This window comes from Typha angustifolia, chromosome 9, assembly GCF_048772165.1.
Source record: "Typha angustifolia cultivar Huaian chromosome 9, ASM4877216v1, whole genome shotgun sequence".
NCBI classification, from domain to species: domain Eukaryota; kingdom Viridiplantae; phylum Streptophyta; class Magnoliopsida; order Poales; family Typhaceae; genus Typha; species Typha angustifolia.
This window is the reverse complement of record NC_133247.1, coordinates 11,562,226-11,582,406: the sequence shown is the minus strand read 5'-3', so window position 1 is coordinate 11,582,406 and position 20,181 is coordinate 11,562,226. Positions and strand designations below refer to the sequence as shown.

At 35.8% G+C, this 20,181-nt stretch overlaps 2 protein-coding genes across 6 annotated transcripts; one reads left to right on the top strand and one right to left on the bottom strand.

Moving 5' to 3' along the window:
* Positions 1 to 412: 412 nt before the first annotated feature.
* LOC140767398 (serine/threonine-protein kinase ppk11-like) lies at positions 413 to 17,849 on the top strand. Of its 5 annotated transcripts, none has more exons than XM_073107284.1 (17): positions 413 to 737; positions 2,094 to 2,348; positions 2,701 to 2,825; positions 2,927 to 2,968; positions 3,047 to 3,128; positions 3,331 to 3,399; positions 3,481 to 3,651; positions 3,731 to 3,796; positions 5,153 to 5,221; positions 5,304 to 5,447; positions 5,525 to 5,592; positions 5,886 to 6,083; positions 7,764 to 7,876; positions 9,571 to 9,668; positions 10,258 to 10,319; positions 10,394 to 10,445; positions 11,057 to 11,302. In XM_073107284.1, exons 1-17 carry the CDS (start codon positions 579 to 581, stop codon positions 11,096 to 11,098), a joined length of 1,815 nt encoding a protein of 604 aa, XP_072963385.1. In that variant the 5' UTR covers positions 413 to 578; the 3' UTR covers positions 11,099 to 11,302. The 5 variants fall into 5 exon arrangements, with proteins under 5 accessions (XP_072963385.1, XP_072963386.1, XP_072963384.1 ...); XM_073107285.1 differs by lacking the exon at positions 11,057 to 11,302 and adding an exon at positions 16,239 to 17,849 and having other exon boundaries at positions 414 to 737; positions 9,562 to 9,668; XM_073107283.1 differs by having other exon boundaries at positions 414 to 737; positions 9,562 to 9,668.
* Positions 13,047 to 20,142, bottom strand: LOC140767400 (uncharacterized). The gene is made up of 8 exons (XM_073107288.1): positions 19,874 to 20,142; positions 19,667 to 19,791; positions 19,538 to 19,575; positions 17,863 to 17,973; positions 16,153 to 16,232; positions 15,070 to 15,106; positions 14,348 to 14,389; positions 13,047 to 13,378 (listed from the first exon to the last, which is right to left on the bottom strand). Exons 1-8 carry the CDS (start codon positions 20,090 to 20,092, stop codon positions 13,311 to 13,313), a joined length of 720 nt encoding a protein of 239 aa, XP_072963389.1. The 5' UTR covers positions 20,093 to 20,142; the 3' UTR covers positions 13,047 to 13,310.
* Positions 20,143 to 20,181: the final 39 nt, after the last annotated feature.

The following is a 20,181-nucleotide window of genomic DNA, read 5'->3' as shown; positions in this document are numbered from 1 at the left end:
AAAATTATTCGTTTAGTTAGGATATAGTTTTAAATTTTGCTATCCGTTTAATATCCGTATCCGAATCCATATCCGGACTAAAAATATGAATCCAGGCACTATCCGATCCGTATCCGATCCATTTTCACCATGTAACCTATATATAAAAGATTTTTGGACTCCTATATTTATTATTTTGAAAATATTATTCTGTACTAAATAATATGTTTATGCTCCCCTATCAATATCATTTCGCAAAAAAAAAAAAAAAAAAATCCTTTTAATCTTATCCAGCCTTTTGAAACGGCTCGGATATCTTGGAAAATATCCACCCACGTATAAGAATAGGTTTTAACGTATGCCGCCTTTTCCTCCTATGTGGCGCGCTCTTTTCTCCTTATAAATCTCCCACCCCGATATATTCTCGGACTCTTCTCGCTCCCTCCCTCTTCTCGAACTACGACTCCGTAGCTCTCCTAAAGTAGATCGCATTTCGTCTTCTGTTTCTTGATCGAGCTGCGGGTTTTGTGTTAGTTAGGGTTTTGAGTAGATTCCAAGGAGGAGGAGGAGGAGGAGGAGGAGGACGAGTGGTGGTGGTGATGGAGAGGAGGAAGTATCCGAGCCGGGCCGAGGATTACAACCTGCTTCAAATCATCGGGGAGGGAGCCACTGCTATTGTCCATCGTGCGCTTTGCGTTCCGCTTAATGAGATCGTCGCGATCAAGATCCTCGATTTCGAGCGGCCCAAGAATGATCTGGTAATTTCTTGTTCTTTTGATGCTTATGGATAGTCTGGTGAGAATGCGATTGCAAAATCGTTTCTTTTTATCGTTTTATTGGCAATTTCCGTGAGATGATGTGAAGTGATGAAGAGCTGGACAGGTTATTTTGAATTGATTTCAGGTCATGAGGATTTAGTTGAATAATTGAATTTAATCAGAGATGATTTTTTTTCCTGCTTGGAATAAAATGAAACTGAATTGAATTACACTAGAATATGCTGTTTGCAAAGAGGTTAGAGTTCATTATAATGTGCTGGTTTTTCTGCTTTAGACTTACTGGTGCAGGTGGTGGGCTTGTTAGCACAGCCGACCACCAACTCCATGAGCCACATAACCATATCATGCTGCTTGTATTTTCATTTTTCCTCCAACTATTATAGGTGTGAAGCAGCTTCTTCATTTAGTTTAGTGAGATGACAATATAGATTTTTTGTGTTTATCTTGAATTGAGATGCAAATTCATCTTCAGTAGTATAAAGGTATGGGTCTAAGTACATCATGAAAGTGTAATGCATTGACATACTTTTAAATTACTATAAGGAATAAAGTGATAGCTACACACCTTGTTTTCTATTCTTTTGAATCTGTACTTTATTTGGTTACTATGCTATATAACTGAGAAATATAGAATCATGTTGGTATGTGTATTAGAGGATCCGAGATAGTTGGTTCTGAATCTTATTCTGGTCTGTGTTAGACAATTATGGTAGATTATCAGTATTACTCTACTCAATACAGGAACATTGTTTGCTAAAAGGAGATATAATATGGATCTTCCAATATGCTACCGGGTCACACCCAAATAGTTCATAGATGGATCTGGAGCTAGTATCTAATGTCTTTTTCTACACTAAAGTTAGTGGTATGATGGTAAGGCTTGCCTGCATCTAAGAGGTTATGGATTCAAGTCTTTGAAGCAGCATCCTCAAAACTGAGGGTAAGGCTGCATATCCCTCTCTAGATGCCTGCATAATAGGGAGCTTCCTGCACTTGGACAGCCTTTTTTTGCACTAATATTAGTGACTTAATTATAATCAAATTCCATCAAATGATAAACCTACAAAAAGCAAAATGCCAAGTAATTACCTAAAACCAGAATTATTAGGTTTTCTGGGCTCTTGTAAATGCACACAAATGCTCTGTAAGTGCCATCTTTTCACAATTTATAGAACAACCCTATGACTACTGAGTCTCATAAGGTAAATCTGCCAAACAGATGCGTTCTATTTGAAGCTTCTTTTTTATCTATCATGTATGTTGGTACAGGAAAATGTAATGTTTGAAGAAACTTACTGGTGAAACTGAAGGATATCTTTTATGTATTTTCTGCAGACTAATATCTCACGTGAAGCAAAGACGATGCTTTTAATCAACCATCCTAATGTTCTTAGTGCATATTGCTCCTTCGTAAACGATCACAGTTTGTGGGTTGTCATGCCTTACATGGCGGGTGGCTCTTGTCTTCATATAATGAAATCCGCTTATCCACGTGGATTTGAGGAGGTTTTTATTGCAACTGTACTGCGTGAAACATTAAAAGGTCTAGAGTATCTGCACCAACACGGGCATATACATCGTGACGTGAAGGTACTCACTATTTAGTCAGATTTTGTTTTTCACTTTTGATAATGTTATTATTGTCGTGGATCATTTCTATCAAAAGTTTGAAACTATACAAGGACATCCTCATTTATGTACATGTACTCTAGGGAATGCATTTCTCTAATAATTGACATGAAACATATTCAGATCCCCTTCAGGTTTACTTGCCTTTTGGTTTGCTTTGATAGCACATTCCTTTATAATGTACTATAGTGTTCATTTTTGGTAAATTTCTATGGAAAACTATATTTCTATTTTGTTTCTCAAAAGTCGGAGTTTATTGTTCATTTATCAACCTGGATAATTCATATGTTGTGATCTTGTTCGTGTGATGCAGGCTGGTAATATCCTAGTTGATGCACGTCATGGAGTGAAGCTTGGAGATTTTGGGGTTTCTGCATGCCTTTTTGATTCTGGCGATAGGCAGCGCACAAGGACTACTTTTGTTGGGACACCATGCTGGTTGAGCTTTTCCATATATTATTTTTTGTTACTTTTGGCAATGATGATACTGATCACAATATTACTATATTTCTAACTGTAGAACTTTCTTGCCCTTGCAGGATGGCACCTGAGGTTATGGAGAGAAAGGAATATGATTTCAAGTCTGGCTATCTTCCTTTTTGCCTTTTTATTCTTGCTTTCTTTAGAGTTTTCTTTTATGCAAAATAAGCACTTTTCAGGGCAGACATCTGGTCTTTTGGGATAACTGCTTTGGAGCTTGCTCATGGTCATGCTCCTTTTTCATCTCATCCTCCGTCAAAGGTACTGTATGAATATCCAGTTCATTGCTTGCAGCTATATGCAGTTCTGTCAATGTTTCAATGTTTTAAGCAGAGTATATTAGAGCTGTTGTAGAGAGAATTAGGAGGATTGCAGAATGTTTGTGGTTATAGGTTTACAGCAATGAAACTACATAACCATATATGTCCAAGCAAGAAATTTCTGATGAAAATTAACTTGGCAGGTCTTGCTTATGACGCTGCAACATGCTCCCCCCTCCCTTCATAATAGAAGTGATAAGAAGTTTTCAAGAGTACGTCTCCCATTTTGCCAAACCAATTCTGTCACATTACTCTATCAATATCTTTTCCTCATAAATTATGTTTCTTCTTAGTATTTTAAGCAAATGATTGCTATGTGCTTGGTGAAAAATCCTTTGAGAAGGCCATCAGCACAGAAACTATTAAAACAGCCATTCTTCAAGCAAGCCAAATCAAATGATTACATTGTTCGGGAGATACTGAACAGATTGCCCTGTCTAGATGATCGTCTTCAAGCACTGAAGGTAGCAAGTGTTCATAATTTCAACCTTTCCATAGTGTATCCTTTTGGATATCCATATGAATATATGATCATTTTAACAGGAAAGGGAAGCTAAGCTGCTTGCAGAAAAGAAGCTTCTAGATGTGCAGAAGGAGGAAATGTCACAGGTTTGATTTTTGTTTATTCCTAACATCCCTATTAATATCTTCTGAAAGGAATTCAGGCCTTATATGCATATTAAATTAGCTGTTACCCTGTGGAAGGATCATAAAGTTGCATATCTTTTGACAAGTTTCCATAAGAAAAAAGTCAAACAAGAATTTATCATGAGATATGAAAGATATAGAGGCGAGCATCAATTTTGTGAAACATATATGACAGCCTTCAGGCAGCAACACATCAGCTTTGAAGAAGCCACTCTTTGGGCATGCTAGCAAAACAACATACATTAATGGCATATCTTTTCGAGTGGACATATATGGACATTGTCTGTCTGATCCTGCTTGCTTTCCAAGTTCGGCTGGATAGGGATAGCCGTGGACTGTTATCTTTAAAACCATATTGGGTAAATAACTAAATATTTTTTTCATCAATCCAAACATCCTATATTTGAAGCTCAAGTACTCGGAAAAACAACTGGTAGAATTTTAGTATCTATGTTCTTACTGTTCTTCCGCTCAATCAGCAACTTACTTGTCCTATACGTTCTCTAATCTAATAATCATACATATTGAATATCATCACACATACCACATGTACGAATATTAAGCAAATATGGATAGAATGGATATCCAATCCATATCAGAACTGTAGTGAACAAATAATGGAACAGTTTTGGTGGGAATTATAAATGGATATAGATGTTTATTCAACTTAAACACTTAACCTCCTTCTGATTTGGACTAAAGTGCAACTGTTAGTCTATCATTAATAGAATGATAAAATAAAAATTTTGCCCTTATGCGAAGTTACAGTGAATAGTGTTTTCCTTTTGGCATGAGTGGTATTTTCGTTACATAAATATTGTTTTATGACGAGAGAAATTGGTCAATAGTTGGTATCATGATGAAAAAAATAATGATTGCACTTTGGTCAAAACCAAAGAGGATGCGAGGAGTTAAGTACTTTAGTCAAAAGTATATGGAGATTTCATACAAACAATATGCGAGTAAAATGCAATTATCCTTTTTTAATTATCAACACAAAGGCAAGACATGTACCTCGAGAAGGCAGACTGGGGATCCAACAATCGTCGTTGCCTCCTATGTACATGACAATTTATTGATCACTGAAGTGAACATTATAGTGGTTATCTTGTCTTCCTTTCCCGGCACAATTTAGCCTACAAAATTATCTTGTCAAAGTTATTCTCTCTAGTAATCTATTGGTGTTCATTATCCAACGTCTAGACCTAAGTGACATTTTGGTATTTGTGTTACAAATCTTTTAAGCATTATTTAGTTCTTCTCTTGAATTTCTCATGAGACATATTATATATCTAATGGAATCTTCACCTTATGTAGAATGAATATAGAAGGGGAATTAGCAGTTGGAACTTTGACATTGAGAACCTGAAAGCTCAAGCTTCAATGGTATACAGAATCTTCCAAGTATTCTTTAAGAACTATCCTTTTCGCATCTTTAATGTCTCCAACGATACTGCATGCTCTTCAGATCCCAGAAAATGAGGATAATCTTCCAGCCAGAAATCCAGGTGGATTCTCAAATTCTGTGTTTGAGCTTGTCACTGTGCATGAAACTGTGCCACTAGAGCCTAGTCCTACCAAAAGTTCCTCCGTAAACCATTACATTGATGCGGTCAGCTTATAATTCAATAAAAGATACTTGAGTTAAGTGCAATATTTATGAATTTCTGACAGATGTCATGTTGGCAGGAGAATGATTGGACTTTGCTGAAGGATGTAAACGGCTCATTAGAAGATCAAACAGAACTAGTCCAAAGGTTCTATTATTTGACCTGCATGAACCTTCTAGTGATTCATATTTCCATTTTATCCTAGGTTTCTGACTTTCAGTGCGGTGATTGATTCCACTCCCATCTTTTCTTTTTGGCTAGCATTTTATATTATTTGTGTTCTCTCATTTCCTGATAGAACTTAGAAGAACAACTTTCAAAGCATGCCTAGATATTTTCTCATGAGGGTTCTAAAAGAGACGTTAATCATTTGCATCTTGAGTGCTTTCATCATTGCTTCTGACTAAAGAGGAATTTGGTATCTCTTCCCTTTGTTGCAGGGTCAGAGCTGACTTTTCTGAAGATGAACCTAGAGTCACTGATGAACATGACCACAAAGTCATGCAGGAATTAGCATTTCGTTCAAATTGTGGTTCAAAGACCATGGAAAAGAATCCCAACAGTGTCTCTTGTCATGAACCAGAGGCTTCAACAAATTTGAGCTCATTAAAAGATCTTTCATTGTTAAAAGGAGAGAGGTACAATTTCTTTAATTATTATTAAATTGGTAATAGAAGTGATAGAAATGTTGTTAGATATCATTCATCTATTTCGAATTAATTGTTCTCTACATGCATTAGAAATTATATCTGCCCAGCTGGATGATTTGATTTCAAGAAAATTTTGTTTATTTTGATTTCCTTTTTTGTAAATCACAAACCTGTGAACTTTAATAGAATAATAGCTGATGAACTTTAATTATGTTGCTGTTCTGATAATTCATGATTACATACTTTTCATAGTTCATGAGACATATCCTCCAATGGTATTTAAAAAGTACTTAAATTGTCATAAAACAAGAGGAGCATATGACAAAATACAAGGGAAAATCATGGAAGTAGAAGAGAAAGGAAAATTAGGGAAATATAAGAAGCTACTTAGCTAATCTCATGGCAACAATAGTAATACACTTGCAAGTCATATTGCCCAGGCCATCCATCACCTCTGTAGATGATGCACTCTTCAATGTATGCAAGTATTCTTAGCAATAGAATGGATTGTCAGAGCCTTGTCACTAGGTGCGGCTCCCAAAATCAAGGTAGTTGTAGTCACTTATGAGTTGTGACTGGCTGTTAGACTAGAAGTACTTAAGAAACTAAAGCATGAGGTGGCAGCAATCTATGAGGGCCATCAGAGGCAGTGATAGCAGATCTGCAACAGCAACTGCCCCTACCATTTTGGATATAGCAACAAGCCAACAATAGCCACAGACAGTGCCATCACCACCTCATGAAGGGAAAGAAGACATGAATAAAAATAAAAGCAAAATTCCAGCCTCTTAGTAAGAGTCCACAACCATTACCTGTTGTATCCATCATGAAGATTTGTGCATTAGAAGCACTCCCTCTTCTAGCAAAGAATTCTAAAAGCTATCTATATCATTGCAAATGCTCATTAGTGTGTTTTTTGTAGTATAGAGATTGAACCTCCATAGCTGAAAGCACTGTAAAAGTACTATTCAGCCAATTTAAGAGATATCATTGAATATCCATTTGCGTAATTTGGTCTTTAATGAATCAAATAGATGAAAAGTAGGACATAGTTATATCTTTCCTGAGGAGAAGAAAATAACTCATCTCTTTTCTGATCCACTAGCTGTTTTGTGGAAAGCAAGAAAAATTACATAAAGAAGTACTGGACTAATACAAGGAATTTCTGATACATGTTTTAAATTGGTAACACCATGACGCACCTAATATGGAATGTCCCAATGAAGTTTCAGTTTGTTATGAAATAAAAATCTGATAAGTTGCCTTAAGAGAGGAAGGCCCATCGCTTTCTTCCTTTGAATCATTTTTTCCACATGTTGTAGTAAAGACTTGAGAGCAGTGAGTCATCCTCTTATCTATTTTGGTAGGATTTCTATGCAGAGATAGATGATACCAGTAAAATATGTCATGTTTTCTTCTATACTTCTTCCTTCATATATCATATTAATACTCCAGGTCCTGGGAAACAAATGAAGTGTTCGATCTTTGTTGTTATCATCCTGTTAAATCAAATTTCTTTTTCCTAATTTGCTTCTTTGTGTGATGGCGATGATGAAGAAAATCTGCAATTTGCTAAAGGCATCTTAAAGTTTGCTTGTTTTGATCTTATCCTAGCTCCCATACCTGTTTGAAGATGCTAGGATAAGTGGATAACTTCTTCTTTGACAGTGGGAAGCAGCAGGATCTACTCCAGATTAGAAAATGTGCTGACTGTTCTGACTCTGCTCATGCATCAGCAGGCTTTCCTATTAAAGCAATATCTAAAACATTCATGGCAACAGGCATGTGCGAGAAGTATCTTATTCAAAAATCATAAGTTCTTAAAGTTTGCTTTCTTTTTGTCTCTGACCTTGAATCTTTGTTTCGGTTCTTATGGCTGTTGCCAGTTAGGTTGAGTCTCAGCTAGACACTCACTAGAAATATTCAACAAAGTTATGAAATTAGTTAGATTGGGAAAGCAAGAAAGATTTTTCTTTCTCATGATGTTTCTGTTATTCATTTTTGGTTTACTGTTCCTTGTATTTCCACAGGGCAAGGCCATAAAAAACCGGCATTTAGAAAAACCTATTACATTATTCAATAGAATGCAATCTCTTTCCATTTTGAGTGCTGCTGGAGTAGGATACATGTTTGAATATTTATGCATCTGTATTATGATAAAAATATTGGTGTTGGGTTTATAAAATCTTAAGTGGAGAATGGAATTTATTGTGGGGTTAAAATACTAAATCAATCTTTCTGGTTTGAATCTTTTTAAAATTGGTTGCGGTTTAATTTTTATAATGTCAACCTTGTGGTATGCAATTTTACTCCTTAAGGTTTCATTTTTGTAGAAGTGTTCCTTGGGATGTCCAATATGTTTTGACTTTTGAGTTAGCCCTTGTGTTCTTTATAGGTTAAGGTTAATGGGTGTGATTTAGATTTTTGAAAAGGTAGCAAACCAGAAGAATTTATTTTATACTATGCTAAATCATAGGGATCTTTTGCAGATATTAAACCATAGGGATCTAATCTATGAAGTTCAAGACAACAAGGGCCTTTTTTATAAAATTGAAAGTATAGGGATTGATTTTATAAACTTGAAGGCAACAGGGGCTTATTTAGTATTTTCCGATTATTGTGACTGCTAAAACTATTGTTATTGCTACTAGTATTAAAATGGAGAAGTATGGAAGCATGCTACACGTATCCACGAAGTATTTAATGACTATTTGATCTAAGGATACACCTATAGTATAGCTGTGCTTCCTAGGAACTATCTGCTTGACATCACCTTGATTTTTCTTACATCTTATTCGTGATTTGTAAGTTTCCATTCATTTTTCATTTTAATTTGCTAACTCTGGGTAGCTCAGTGGAGGTCATGAGATAGGTTAGGACAATGGAGGGGGAGGAAAATGAAATGGGTAATATAATCACTTCTTGAGCCGTATGTAAGTGGAACTCTTTTCACTGTCAATATTTCAGAAAAGTTTAATGCAAAAAGGAAGTTGCGAAAATAACAGCTCAATGAGGCAGTCAAAAGTTTTTCCTTCTCCAGATTCCATTTCTATGATGAATAGAAAATGGAAAAAGTACTGATGTGAATCCATCTTAAGTTGACCTATATCATCGGAACCTAAGATTGTATATTCATCCAAATCTTTATTTAAGTTTATAATAGTAAAATCATTTTGTTAAATTTGTTGCCCTGAATAAATTACAAAATTAAGTAGCCTGTCATGGTTAACTACTGTCTGCTGAAGCTCTGAATTCACCTTTATTTTAATCTGATTACCAAGATTGAGATATTCAAGTTTGAATCCTGATTATGGGTTAGTTCCTGTATAGAAGTAAAAGTCTTCATATTTTGGTTTTGGAGTTCCAAACTTTAAGCATAATTTCATATTGTTTTGGTTTAGTTAATAAATTATTTATGTTAATGAACAAGAAAACATTATTGACTCAGTCATTTAATTTGAATTAGCTAGTCCAGCTTCCAATGGTAATATTCTGGATGAAAATGTACAAGCTCCAGCGGTACATCAAAAAGGGTGCTTTAAAGTGACAGCCAAGAATGATGAGTTACACCAGGTAAGCTTCATACTATGATTTCACTTATAATTTATGTGATAATGAATTTATTCTTTTTCATTAAGACTCATTCATCCAGCAGTTTACCAACAAAGTCATTGTATGTATTCTTGTTATACATTATCATGTGCTTCAGATTTTCCAGCTGTACGTAGAATTTGCTATTTTTCTTTCTATGACTGCAAGCATTACTGACATTAGTTGTGAGCATGAAGTGTGGAGTAACTACTATAAGATGGATCTGGAGAGAGGAGATGTGTCCAATCTTACCCTCGTTCCCATTTTCCAAGGAAGATGCTTCCAATAATTGAAACCATGACCTCTTGGATGAGAGGCCTTACTGTCAATTAATGCAATAGGGATATAATTCATGAATTTCTGTGTGTGGGTGTAATTTATATTATATAGAGGTATGGACCAAACTCACCCACTGCTACCTCTAATGGCAGTATTGCAGAAAAGGAATTGTTTAGTTAGTATTTGATATGCACAACTTCTGCTTTTTTTTTTAGCACTTTCTCTCTGATATAGCATCATCAAAAACATGCAATGAGAACATTCATAAAAAGTTTCACTGTTCTTTGTACAGATGGAAACATCAGACAGAAGTGAAATGGAACTATTGAAGGATATTGCTGATCTGCAGTGCAGGTTAATATGATGAACTTAGTCATGCTCATTTAGTTTGTAAAAGTTTGATACCTGACAGTTTATATTCTTCATAGGCTCCTTTGTGCCGAAGAAGAATTGGAGAGGCTTAAAGCAAAAAATGCTCAGGTAAATATTTCTAGGGAAATTTATTAAAAATATCATTTTGTCTTTCTTATCATTAGCACCTTGCAATTTAATTATTTGTCATTCGACTCTGCATTTTGCTTTCAATGCCTTAAGAACACCATATAGATTAAAAATACCATTTTAGTTCTCTTCTCAGATAGACACCATATAGATTAGTTAAATTAACTATAGATGCAACAATAGCATAACTGTCCCTGAGCATGCTTTCTAAAGTTTAGATAAAAGTAGATAGGGAACATGTTTTAAAGTCAAATAGGGGTATTCTAGATATTTTTGTTTTCTCTTTTTAAAAATAACAGAATATTTTCTTTTTCACTAGCTATTGTTAGGTTAAAAGTTAACTCAAAAGTCACGATGTTTTGGAGGCATTTAAAGTAAAATGCAGGGGGTCAAACTGAATGAAAAATATCCATATGGTAGGGTGATAATGATAATAAAGACAAAGGTTAGGGCATCTTTAATAAATTTCCCAAATTTCTATTATCTTCCCTCTCATTAGTTCTGATACAGAAGAAGTGATGCTGCAATTCAGGTATAAAACAGGTGTTGTCATTTAGTTCTAGTTTGTTATACACCTTCAATAAAAGCAGGATAATATCATGGAAGCCGCAGAACGAAAGGCACAAGGGTAAACAAAATTGAGGGATTTGAAGAAATTTATGGAAATAGAAATTGCACGTAGATAGGGTGTAGCAAAGCTATTGCTGGCCCTTAATGATGCATAAAGATCACTGTTGACATTCCCGCAATAAAATTGGCTGCTGATCAGTAGTAAATATTTTCCGAGTTGCCTTGTTTGTTTCAATTTCGCTTAATTATTCTCAAATGAAAACATGATGCAAGTTTGAAATAGAAATAGTGGCTATATGAGTGGTTCAAGGTCAGCTACCTAAATGCATTGATATCCTCACTAGCTTGAAAAATAAAAGGGATAATTTTCTTCTCACCCTCTGAACTATCATCTATTTTCACACTGACCCCCCTAATCTATCACTCTTTCCATTAGGGTTCCATTATATATTTTTATCAATAAGTTGTCATGTGATAGTCACGTGACAATAATATGACGAAAATAATATGTAAGTCATGAACAACTAAGAAATTCTTAACAAAACTACCCTTTTACTATCCGCTAACTCCTGACACTAGCTCCTCCACCCAAATCGCCACTACACACACCTCCTATGCCACCACCAGCACCAAACCCTCCACTTGTCATCGCTGCTGCTAAATCCTCTAGCTAATCCCACAAAGTGGCGGCAACAAGGTATAGATGGGCAGTTTCCGATGCCAATGCCAAAGTGGGTAGGGTCGCTAGAGAGCTTGCAAGAGTCGTTGGGGAGGAGGGAGGGATTGAACGAGTCTCCTCGTCACCTTCTCCTCTACCTCTGCCATCGGCTACATCCCTCACTGTTTCTACCTCCTCTTACATCCCCCATTGTCTCGACCTCCTCCAATGGTGGTGATCCACCGCGCCCCCAACCAAGGGGTCCAAGTCAAGATTCGATTTGATTCGCACCCTCCCACGCTCGTCCTCATGCCACCACCTGGTGAAACCACCAAGAAGGAGACAGGCCCGATCGATCCACACTTGACTCCACGACCTCAGAAAGGGGCTTACCCCCCTCCTCATCCACATCAACACCGCTCGCTTGCCTCCTCAAGGCTCGTCGACCACGGCTTCCCCGCGGCCTCAACAAGGCTCACAGCACCAAGCTCGACAAGCTCATGCACAACCTTGAGACTGTCGCCCCCCAGCCTTCACCAAGAGGAATGAAGGATTTTGTTTAGAAAGAGATTAGGACAGAGGGCAATTAAGAAATTTTTTTAAAAATAATATATTTAATATTAGGTAAGTCACTTAATTATCTCGTTATTATAAGTGGAGGGGTAATTTAGTCAATCAATCAATTCTGTCAACGACGTCAGGGAGGATAGTTTAGGCGGTCAGTACCAAAAAAGTGTTCAGGGTCAGTGTGGAAATGTGTGATAGTTTGGAGGGCAAAAAATAAATTCTCCTTAAATAAAACTCATGCTCTCTAATCATTAAAGGTTCATAATATATGAGTAATTTTTAATTAATTCTAAGAGAATCGATTCCAGCTGGTTTTGCCCAAAATTGCACCAGTTTAATTTTAGTAATTAACCAAAAACAAAAACTTATTATTTGCTTGCATGTCTTGATATTAGCATGTATATATCCTGTTACTTTTCAAGTTAAATTTTAATAATTTAATAAATAAAAATAGAAATATCCCTACCTAAAAAAATTTATAAAAATTAAAATAATAATAGTTTCTCTTTTTATATCTAAATTGTGCGAACATTAACGATTAATTAACTTCAAGATAGCAACTTAAAAGATAAGAGTTTTAAAAAGTATATATATAAAAACTGTGTGTTTTAAAATTTATATATATATATATATATATAAGTATTAAATTTAAAGGGGTATACAAGGCTACAATATGTATGCCGAAAAGAAACCATCTTTTTTCTCTATGCATCATAATGTCTACTGAAGTAGATATTTTAATATAAAGGGAAAAAGAAAAGACTTAAGTTCATGAAGACACTATGTAGCATTTAAGGCAGCAGTTGTCATTTCACTCTTTAACGAGTCATTGAGCCATAACATTTCTCAAGAAAAAGAAAAGCATGTAACATTTATGCTTGTAAAGCTTTGTTCACAAAATGTTACAACAGCAAAGTTGCCATCTTTTGGATCTTTCAATTGAATTCAGTCTGTCCATCAGCTATGTTAGAAGAGAAGGCTGTCGGCTTCAATCAAGAATCTGGATGTAAGAATATCAATGAGAAGCAGACATTAAGGAACAGCAGAAGCTAATCTCGTTTTCTTCTTGATGCAATCTCTGATGCCCAAGCTTTCCCTATATCTGTTTGGAATTTCCCTGCCGATAAAAAAGATGTCAGTTGAAAGAGATTCTTTTCACCCTAAGAACACAATAATCAGTTGGAGCGGCTTCTGCGAGTGCTCTAAGAGACTAGGCTGCATGAAGGGAGACACATATTCATGAGACAATTTCTTTTATGTGATATGCCGTGTTGATTGATGCTCCTACTGCAGTGGCCAGTGATTAACATGGATCTCTAAGGTTCTAGTCGTTTGAAGACTCTTAACTCCTAAACCTTAAGACCAATTTCTCCATAATAAAATAAAATAAAAATCAAGATTGAGCATTTAGCCAAGTTTCAAACTCGGCAACTTCCATAAGGAGTGCCAAAATGTAGCATGGTAGTGCTGTCCAAAATATTTTCATGAAAAAAGTGGCAATGCCACTAAAGAGTCCAAGTGGCCAGCATGTCCAATTTCAACAAAGCCAAGTTCTCTGGTGTTCTTGCAAACAAAGATGCAAACAAAGGACCTGAAAACATTATACTAATCATTCTGTGAAAAATACTGGGATTTTGTGTGCAACTTGCAGCTTTTCTAGTACATGGTATGAATTGTCCTAATGGGAAGTGTATAACAGATTAATGCTAGCGAGGTAAATCCTATCATCAAGAGTATTATCATGCACGTTCTCACATACCCAAGAATTTTCCTTGTGCAATATTAATTGGAAATAATGACTACTACAACTTAAATCAGGAAAATATCTGGACTGAAGTAGATCAAATGAACTAACTAGACCAGAAAACACTGCACTAATACAAGGAGAGAGCCAAAAGCAGACATGCGAAGGAAATGAAACTACTTTGTTTTTTCTTTTCTGAGGTTGCATATAGGTCGTCTAATAATCAAAAGTAATCACTATGTATATATGGGGGACCATAAGGAAATTGACTTTAACAAAAGCTTTGTCACATTGGGGCTTTAAGCAATCAGAGCCGGCATACAGCATAACATCAATTAATACCTGCTGTTGATTGGAAGAACTCATCCAAATCCATTCCTTGTTCTGCACAAGATAATAAACTACATCTTAATCAAAACAGATCAAAGAAAGGGTGGTCGTAGTACACTATGACGCAATAATAACATAAATAGACATCAAACTTTTATACAGATTATCAAAGCTAATACATACTCAGAAGTGAGAAATACACTCTTCTCTTAACCAGCAATGGAGAAAAAAAAATTGCATGGCAAACTTGTTTCACCTTGAATGCCTAATCAAGCTCCAATGGTTTCAGATGATTTACAAAATCACTTATGTTTGAACATGACAAAAAAAACTGGATTATCTGGTATCTATTTCCTGGATCATTCATTTCTTATGATCTAAACATGCAAAGTAACTTTCCATTTAGTTCTGACACAATCAGAAGTAATCTATATCTGCAAACATTCACTGAAGGCACATGGTGATACATAACAAAAAGGCAAACACTCTTTTAAAGGTAACGGTACTAAAGAATGCGTGCAAATATGATATAGTCTCTTGATATGAATCATAAACAATATTTTAATGTTCAGTGTTCTATACAACAAAATTACAATTGGAATAAAGTATGTTGTAGGCACCAATGTACTGGCCAAATGCCTAGGCAAAACAGACCAGACATTTATGCTCCCAACAACAACAATACCTTTCACCATAAAAATGCAATATAGACAACAATCAATCTGTAATCTCACCATTTTCATATTCCAGTGCTTGAAGTATCATTTCAACCTGCAATTATAAATGAAATTAAGACTGTACTAACTAAAATAGGAGCAGTTAAATGCAAATCTGATGAATGTGTGGCAAATAAATTCGATAAGAAGTTCTGTAGGATAGCATCAATTGCAAGTTCACAACTAGAACAGCATAAACCTTAAATGTAAAAATAACCAATATGCACTAATAATATACCCATATTGAGTAAGAGACAGCAAGATCATGCACTATGAGGCATCTGTGCATGATATCATTAATGCAACGAAAGATTGTTTACCATAACAAGTTGGAGAGAGTATTAGAGATCCTTGACTTTTCCTGCCAATAATGTTGGCAGCACAACCATTCATTATACTCCATATGCCTCAGATTCTTAATAGATAACTGGCCATAATCATAGTAGCCTAAACTTACTACCTATTATGATGATCACAACATATTATATATTATAACAGTGAGATAATTGTTCAGTTATAAACTTCTAAGAACTAGCTGCATGAGTAACTCAAGCAGCTCTTTGAAAATATGAAATCTTATATCCCACCTTTCATGATGTAGGTGATGTCAAACTTTTTTGTGAAATGACATTAACACATTTATATATTATTAGCGAATGTACCAGCTATCTCTAGTTCTCATCTTGCATTTTGTGAAAATCACAAACTACATGAAAGTGAAGCATAATGCATAGAACCTTGATATAAAGAAATCTAATCAGTTTATAGTCTAACGTGCATGTAGTCATTCTGATGGCTGTTCAGAAAATTTACTGACACTTTTAGCAGCAATCTTAACATTCAGTTGTGGCTCTTGATTCAGCACTAAAGGTGGAATTCTCACAAGTCACGAAATAAGGATTCTCATGGAGAAATCATTATAAGGTTAACTTGCATTAACATTTGTATTGTATGAATATCTTCATCTTTATATGAAAGACATTAATTAAGTTTACAGGAATGTAACTAATAAGCACTTAACCAGTAGATGATTATCGCATGAGATGACTAAACAAAACTACAAACATTATATCTAATCAAGATGGTTCATAAAAGATATACCTTGTCAAAATCCTTGACAACCTTTGCTTCCATAGAGGAATTCTCTTCATACTCTATCCATAGCTCATGTATTTCTTCCGCTGCAGGAGAATTAGCAGAAGCGAAACACTGAAGGTTAAGGACAAGCACATCAGAGCACAACAGCACTAAAAGAATGATAAGGATGACCTTCATCACCAAACCTCTTTCTGTTCATCTCCAACAAAAAAGAGAAGGAACAAATATCCAACAGGAAAAGGTTATTCAGCAGAAAAGTTCGCCAATTGGCTATAGAATGGGAATTTCTAGAACTTCCTAAATGATCGATACCTTAATATCACTTTGCACTATTAAATTAGTTGGAATGTACATCGGACTGCAAGGTATGATCTAATGATATATTTGGATATTAGCATAATATTTAATGATGTAAAATGTCATCAAGCTCTTTGCATGCCTATACTTGAGCACACATGCACAACAAATGAAAATTAATATCTTGTTAAGTCACATAATAAAATTTTGGTACATTATTTGTTTCTAACAGCACATCACAAAAAGGCATACAGGTTTGTACATGGAACAACAGCCTAGGGCTTATAAGTTGGAAAAATGAAGTGTCCAGAGGTGCTTGTAGAAACTTTTGACAGACATACATTCAGGATTGTCACCTGTTATTGTCAAGCTAAATGTATCCGTACAGACACCAGGAGCCATTTTAATATGATTAAAAGAGACCATTCTCAACCTTTAACATTGCCTTTGCATTTAGGCAGCATTTATCTACTTACAAGTACAACGTGCATCATTGGCTTTATTAACAAGGGTTAATGGAGTTTATTCCATCAGAAAGTATTGTCTGCAAGTGAAGGATCATATCTAATTATGTTTTGAATGGCCTTGCTTTTTTATTTCTCCTTTTTCTTTGCATATAAATTTTGTTTCTTATAAAGCAATTTCCTGTATGATTAGTTATTGGCTGTGACTAGTGAAATGACAATAGAGTATCTCTAAGCTCCCCTAGTAATGGCAAGATCAAACCAGGCCTAAAATTTGTATTAATGTTCCAGACCAAGGCTAATAACCTTTATCAAATGTAATCTTTAGTAGACAAATCAGACCAAAGTTGACAAGAAACCATCAAAAAATTTACTGTTCTGCCCTCTCTAAACTATCTCTACTTTTTATTTTTAACTCATTCCAAACTCCGATTTAGGTGAAACCAAAACCATTAAAATTCTAACTCACGAGGCTACCTCCACCTAAATTTTTATAATTTTCTTACATCTGAATCAGTCAAGATCTGGTTCGTAACAAAACTCCTCTAGTAATGGCAAAATCAGACCAGGCTTAAAATCTGTATTAATGTTCCAAACCAAGGCTAATAACCTTTATCAAATGTAATCTTTAGTAGACAAATCAGACAAAAGTTGACAAGAAACCATCAAAAAATTTAATATGCAAGCAAGCTAGATAACAACAAATATAATGGTTTACAAGGAAAATAAAGAGCTTGGGCCTAATACCACCAATGTAAGTTTTGAGTTTAACCCACATCATGTGAACCAATTGATTGAGCTATTGCTTGACCTTAGTAGGACACTTTCTTAAAATATAGATTTCATGATTTTTCACATAGTGAACAAAGAGCAGAAATTTGAAAAATCATACGAACTTGTAAACACATCCTAAAGTATTCAGAAGGAAATGGTAATGTATTAATTGATTTACCTCTAGATCCTCCACCAAGTAATTTGCACATATGATCAAGTGCTTCTTTCTCCATTCGACTCTTTTCCAACTTCGGCACACCATCAGAAGGAGTAATATCACCTACAATGGCTGCAAAACAACATGAATATGAGATGCAAGTATAAGCCACAAATATAGACAAAATAATTGCAAGTTTAGTGGAAACAAATGACATAAATAACTAGCTAAACACAAAAAATTTATATGCTTTGGAACCATGCCAATCAAAGACTTTAAACAAGAGATACTAGTTACCATTTATGCATTCCTTTCCTTTTATTCTCTCCACATGACTGACCTTTTGATACTCATCAATTTTTTTTTTTTTTTGGGTGCAAATAAGATTCTTAAACTCTCAAAGTCCTCTCAACTGATGCCAATTCATTATTCCTTTGTATTGACTTATGCAATGAATATTTTCATCTTTGCACCATCCACTACTAACTTACTCTAGATTGAGTTCTGCATTTTTCATGTTCAAGTAACACCCAAACGGTAATCTAGATGGTAGGCTATAACCTTAATGTTGGTTAGCATAACAATACTAACCAAATTATTAACATACCCTGATTTAACTCAACCTAAATCGGATGATGATCAAACTCGGCCCATCCATCAAAGAGACTCCAAACATTATTTGAAGAAAACTTAGAATAACGGTGGATACATAGAAATTTAGGGATTATACATATTTACATTCAAAAGGTATAATATTCCCTTTCTAATAGAGCCGACTTGGGCCCAAGGAAAGTTGGGTGGTCACCTAGGTTTCCCCAAACGTAATAACACTAATTTTTGGGGCCCCAAATAGACCAGACCTCAAGAAGTTGGGTCCCAAAGTCTACTCCCAAGTCAATATAGGTGGGCCCTAAACAATTAAATTTCTTGCCTGACACACGTAGAAATATCCTAGTACAAAGGTTTCCATTTAGGAATCTACATTCCCATTTTGAAAATTTCAAATTCTCCCTCCCATTTTCTATCCCTTCCACACTCCATGCTTTCCTTCTCTGATTCCACACCAAATTCCGGCGATTACTGGTATCAACAACCAAGCTACCTTTAACGCTTGCATTATGTCCAGCATTACTTAATACATTTTGTATATAGTTCTTGTTCATTTTTTTATTAGGTAGGTATAGTCACAAAACATCTAGCAACTCTACTATTAATGATAAAGTCATTTCAATTTCCTAGTAATCTTTAAATACTTTGTTTGCTTGGGCATGGTTAGGGTCTAGAATATGTCATATAACTCTTACTTTTTTTATAGCTCGTTAAAGGGCCCCACTTTTAACTTTTGCCTAGACCTCAATTTACATTGAGTCTTTCTAAGACCCTTCCATAATAAGCTGCTAAATGTTACTTGACTAGGGATGCAAATTTAACGTTTAGAATAATCAAGAGACAGAATAAGTCAAACATTACAGAGTATGAAGTAATAATTATTAATGCAGCATCTTATTCATTATTCTCTTCCTATTATTCATTCAATTTGGACTTTTATACACGTATAGCAAATACATTTGCTAAGTATATAAGAGAAAATGCAAAGAAAGCTTTAACGATTTATTTTTTACAACGATGAAATCAAGAGAATGTTTAAAGCAAAATGCTACAAGTCACAGACGATGAAAAGCATCTACGATCTCACCTTCAGCGATATCATGCACGATCGCCATCTTGACACACCTAAAATCCACCAAGAACCAGCTCAAAGGGTCAGAACCGACATCAAGATTCGCGCACAACGTCGCCCAAGGAAAGATCGAAGAGCCCAAACCTGTCCCGATCAACTCCGGGGATGTCGGCGGCGACAAGCGCCATGACGCCCATCCGGTACATGTGGTCCGCCACCGACTCCGGCTCCTGCACTCCCCGCCGCACCCACCCCGCCCTCTTCGTCGTCTGAATCCACCGCAAGAGTTAACCAAACGAAGAAGCCCTATAAACCAAGCAGGAGATCGCTAGAAGAGAAAGCGAAGTCGACCTTGAGGCGGTGGCAGAGAGAGAGGAAATCGATGGCCGAGGCAGCGGCGGAGGAGGACGAGGAGGGAGCGGGAGAGGAAGAGGAAGGAGGGGAAGATGACGACATCCTGACCGTTGATTTGGCGATCCGACGGTGGGGACGGAAGGAGAGCAGCGAAGGGAGAAGGAGAGAGGATTTGGTGAGGAGAGGAGAAGTGAGCAGCACTCGGCTCCCACTCATTTCCCTTCCTCCCTTTTTTGGGGCTTAAACTTTTGCGATATGGGAAGCCCGCCGTACACATGGGAGTATTCTTATACGGTACGCGAAAT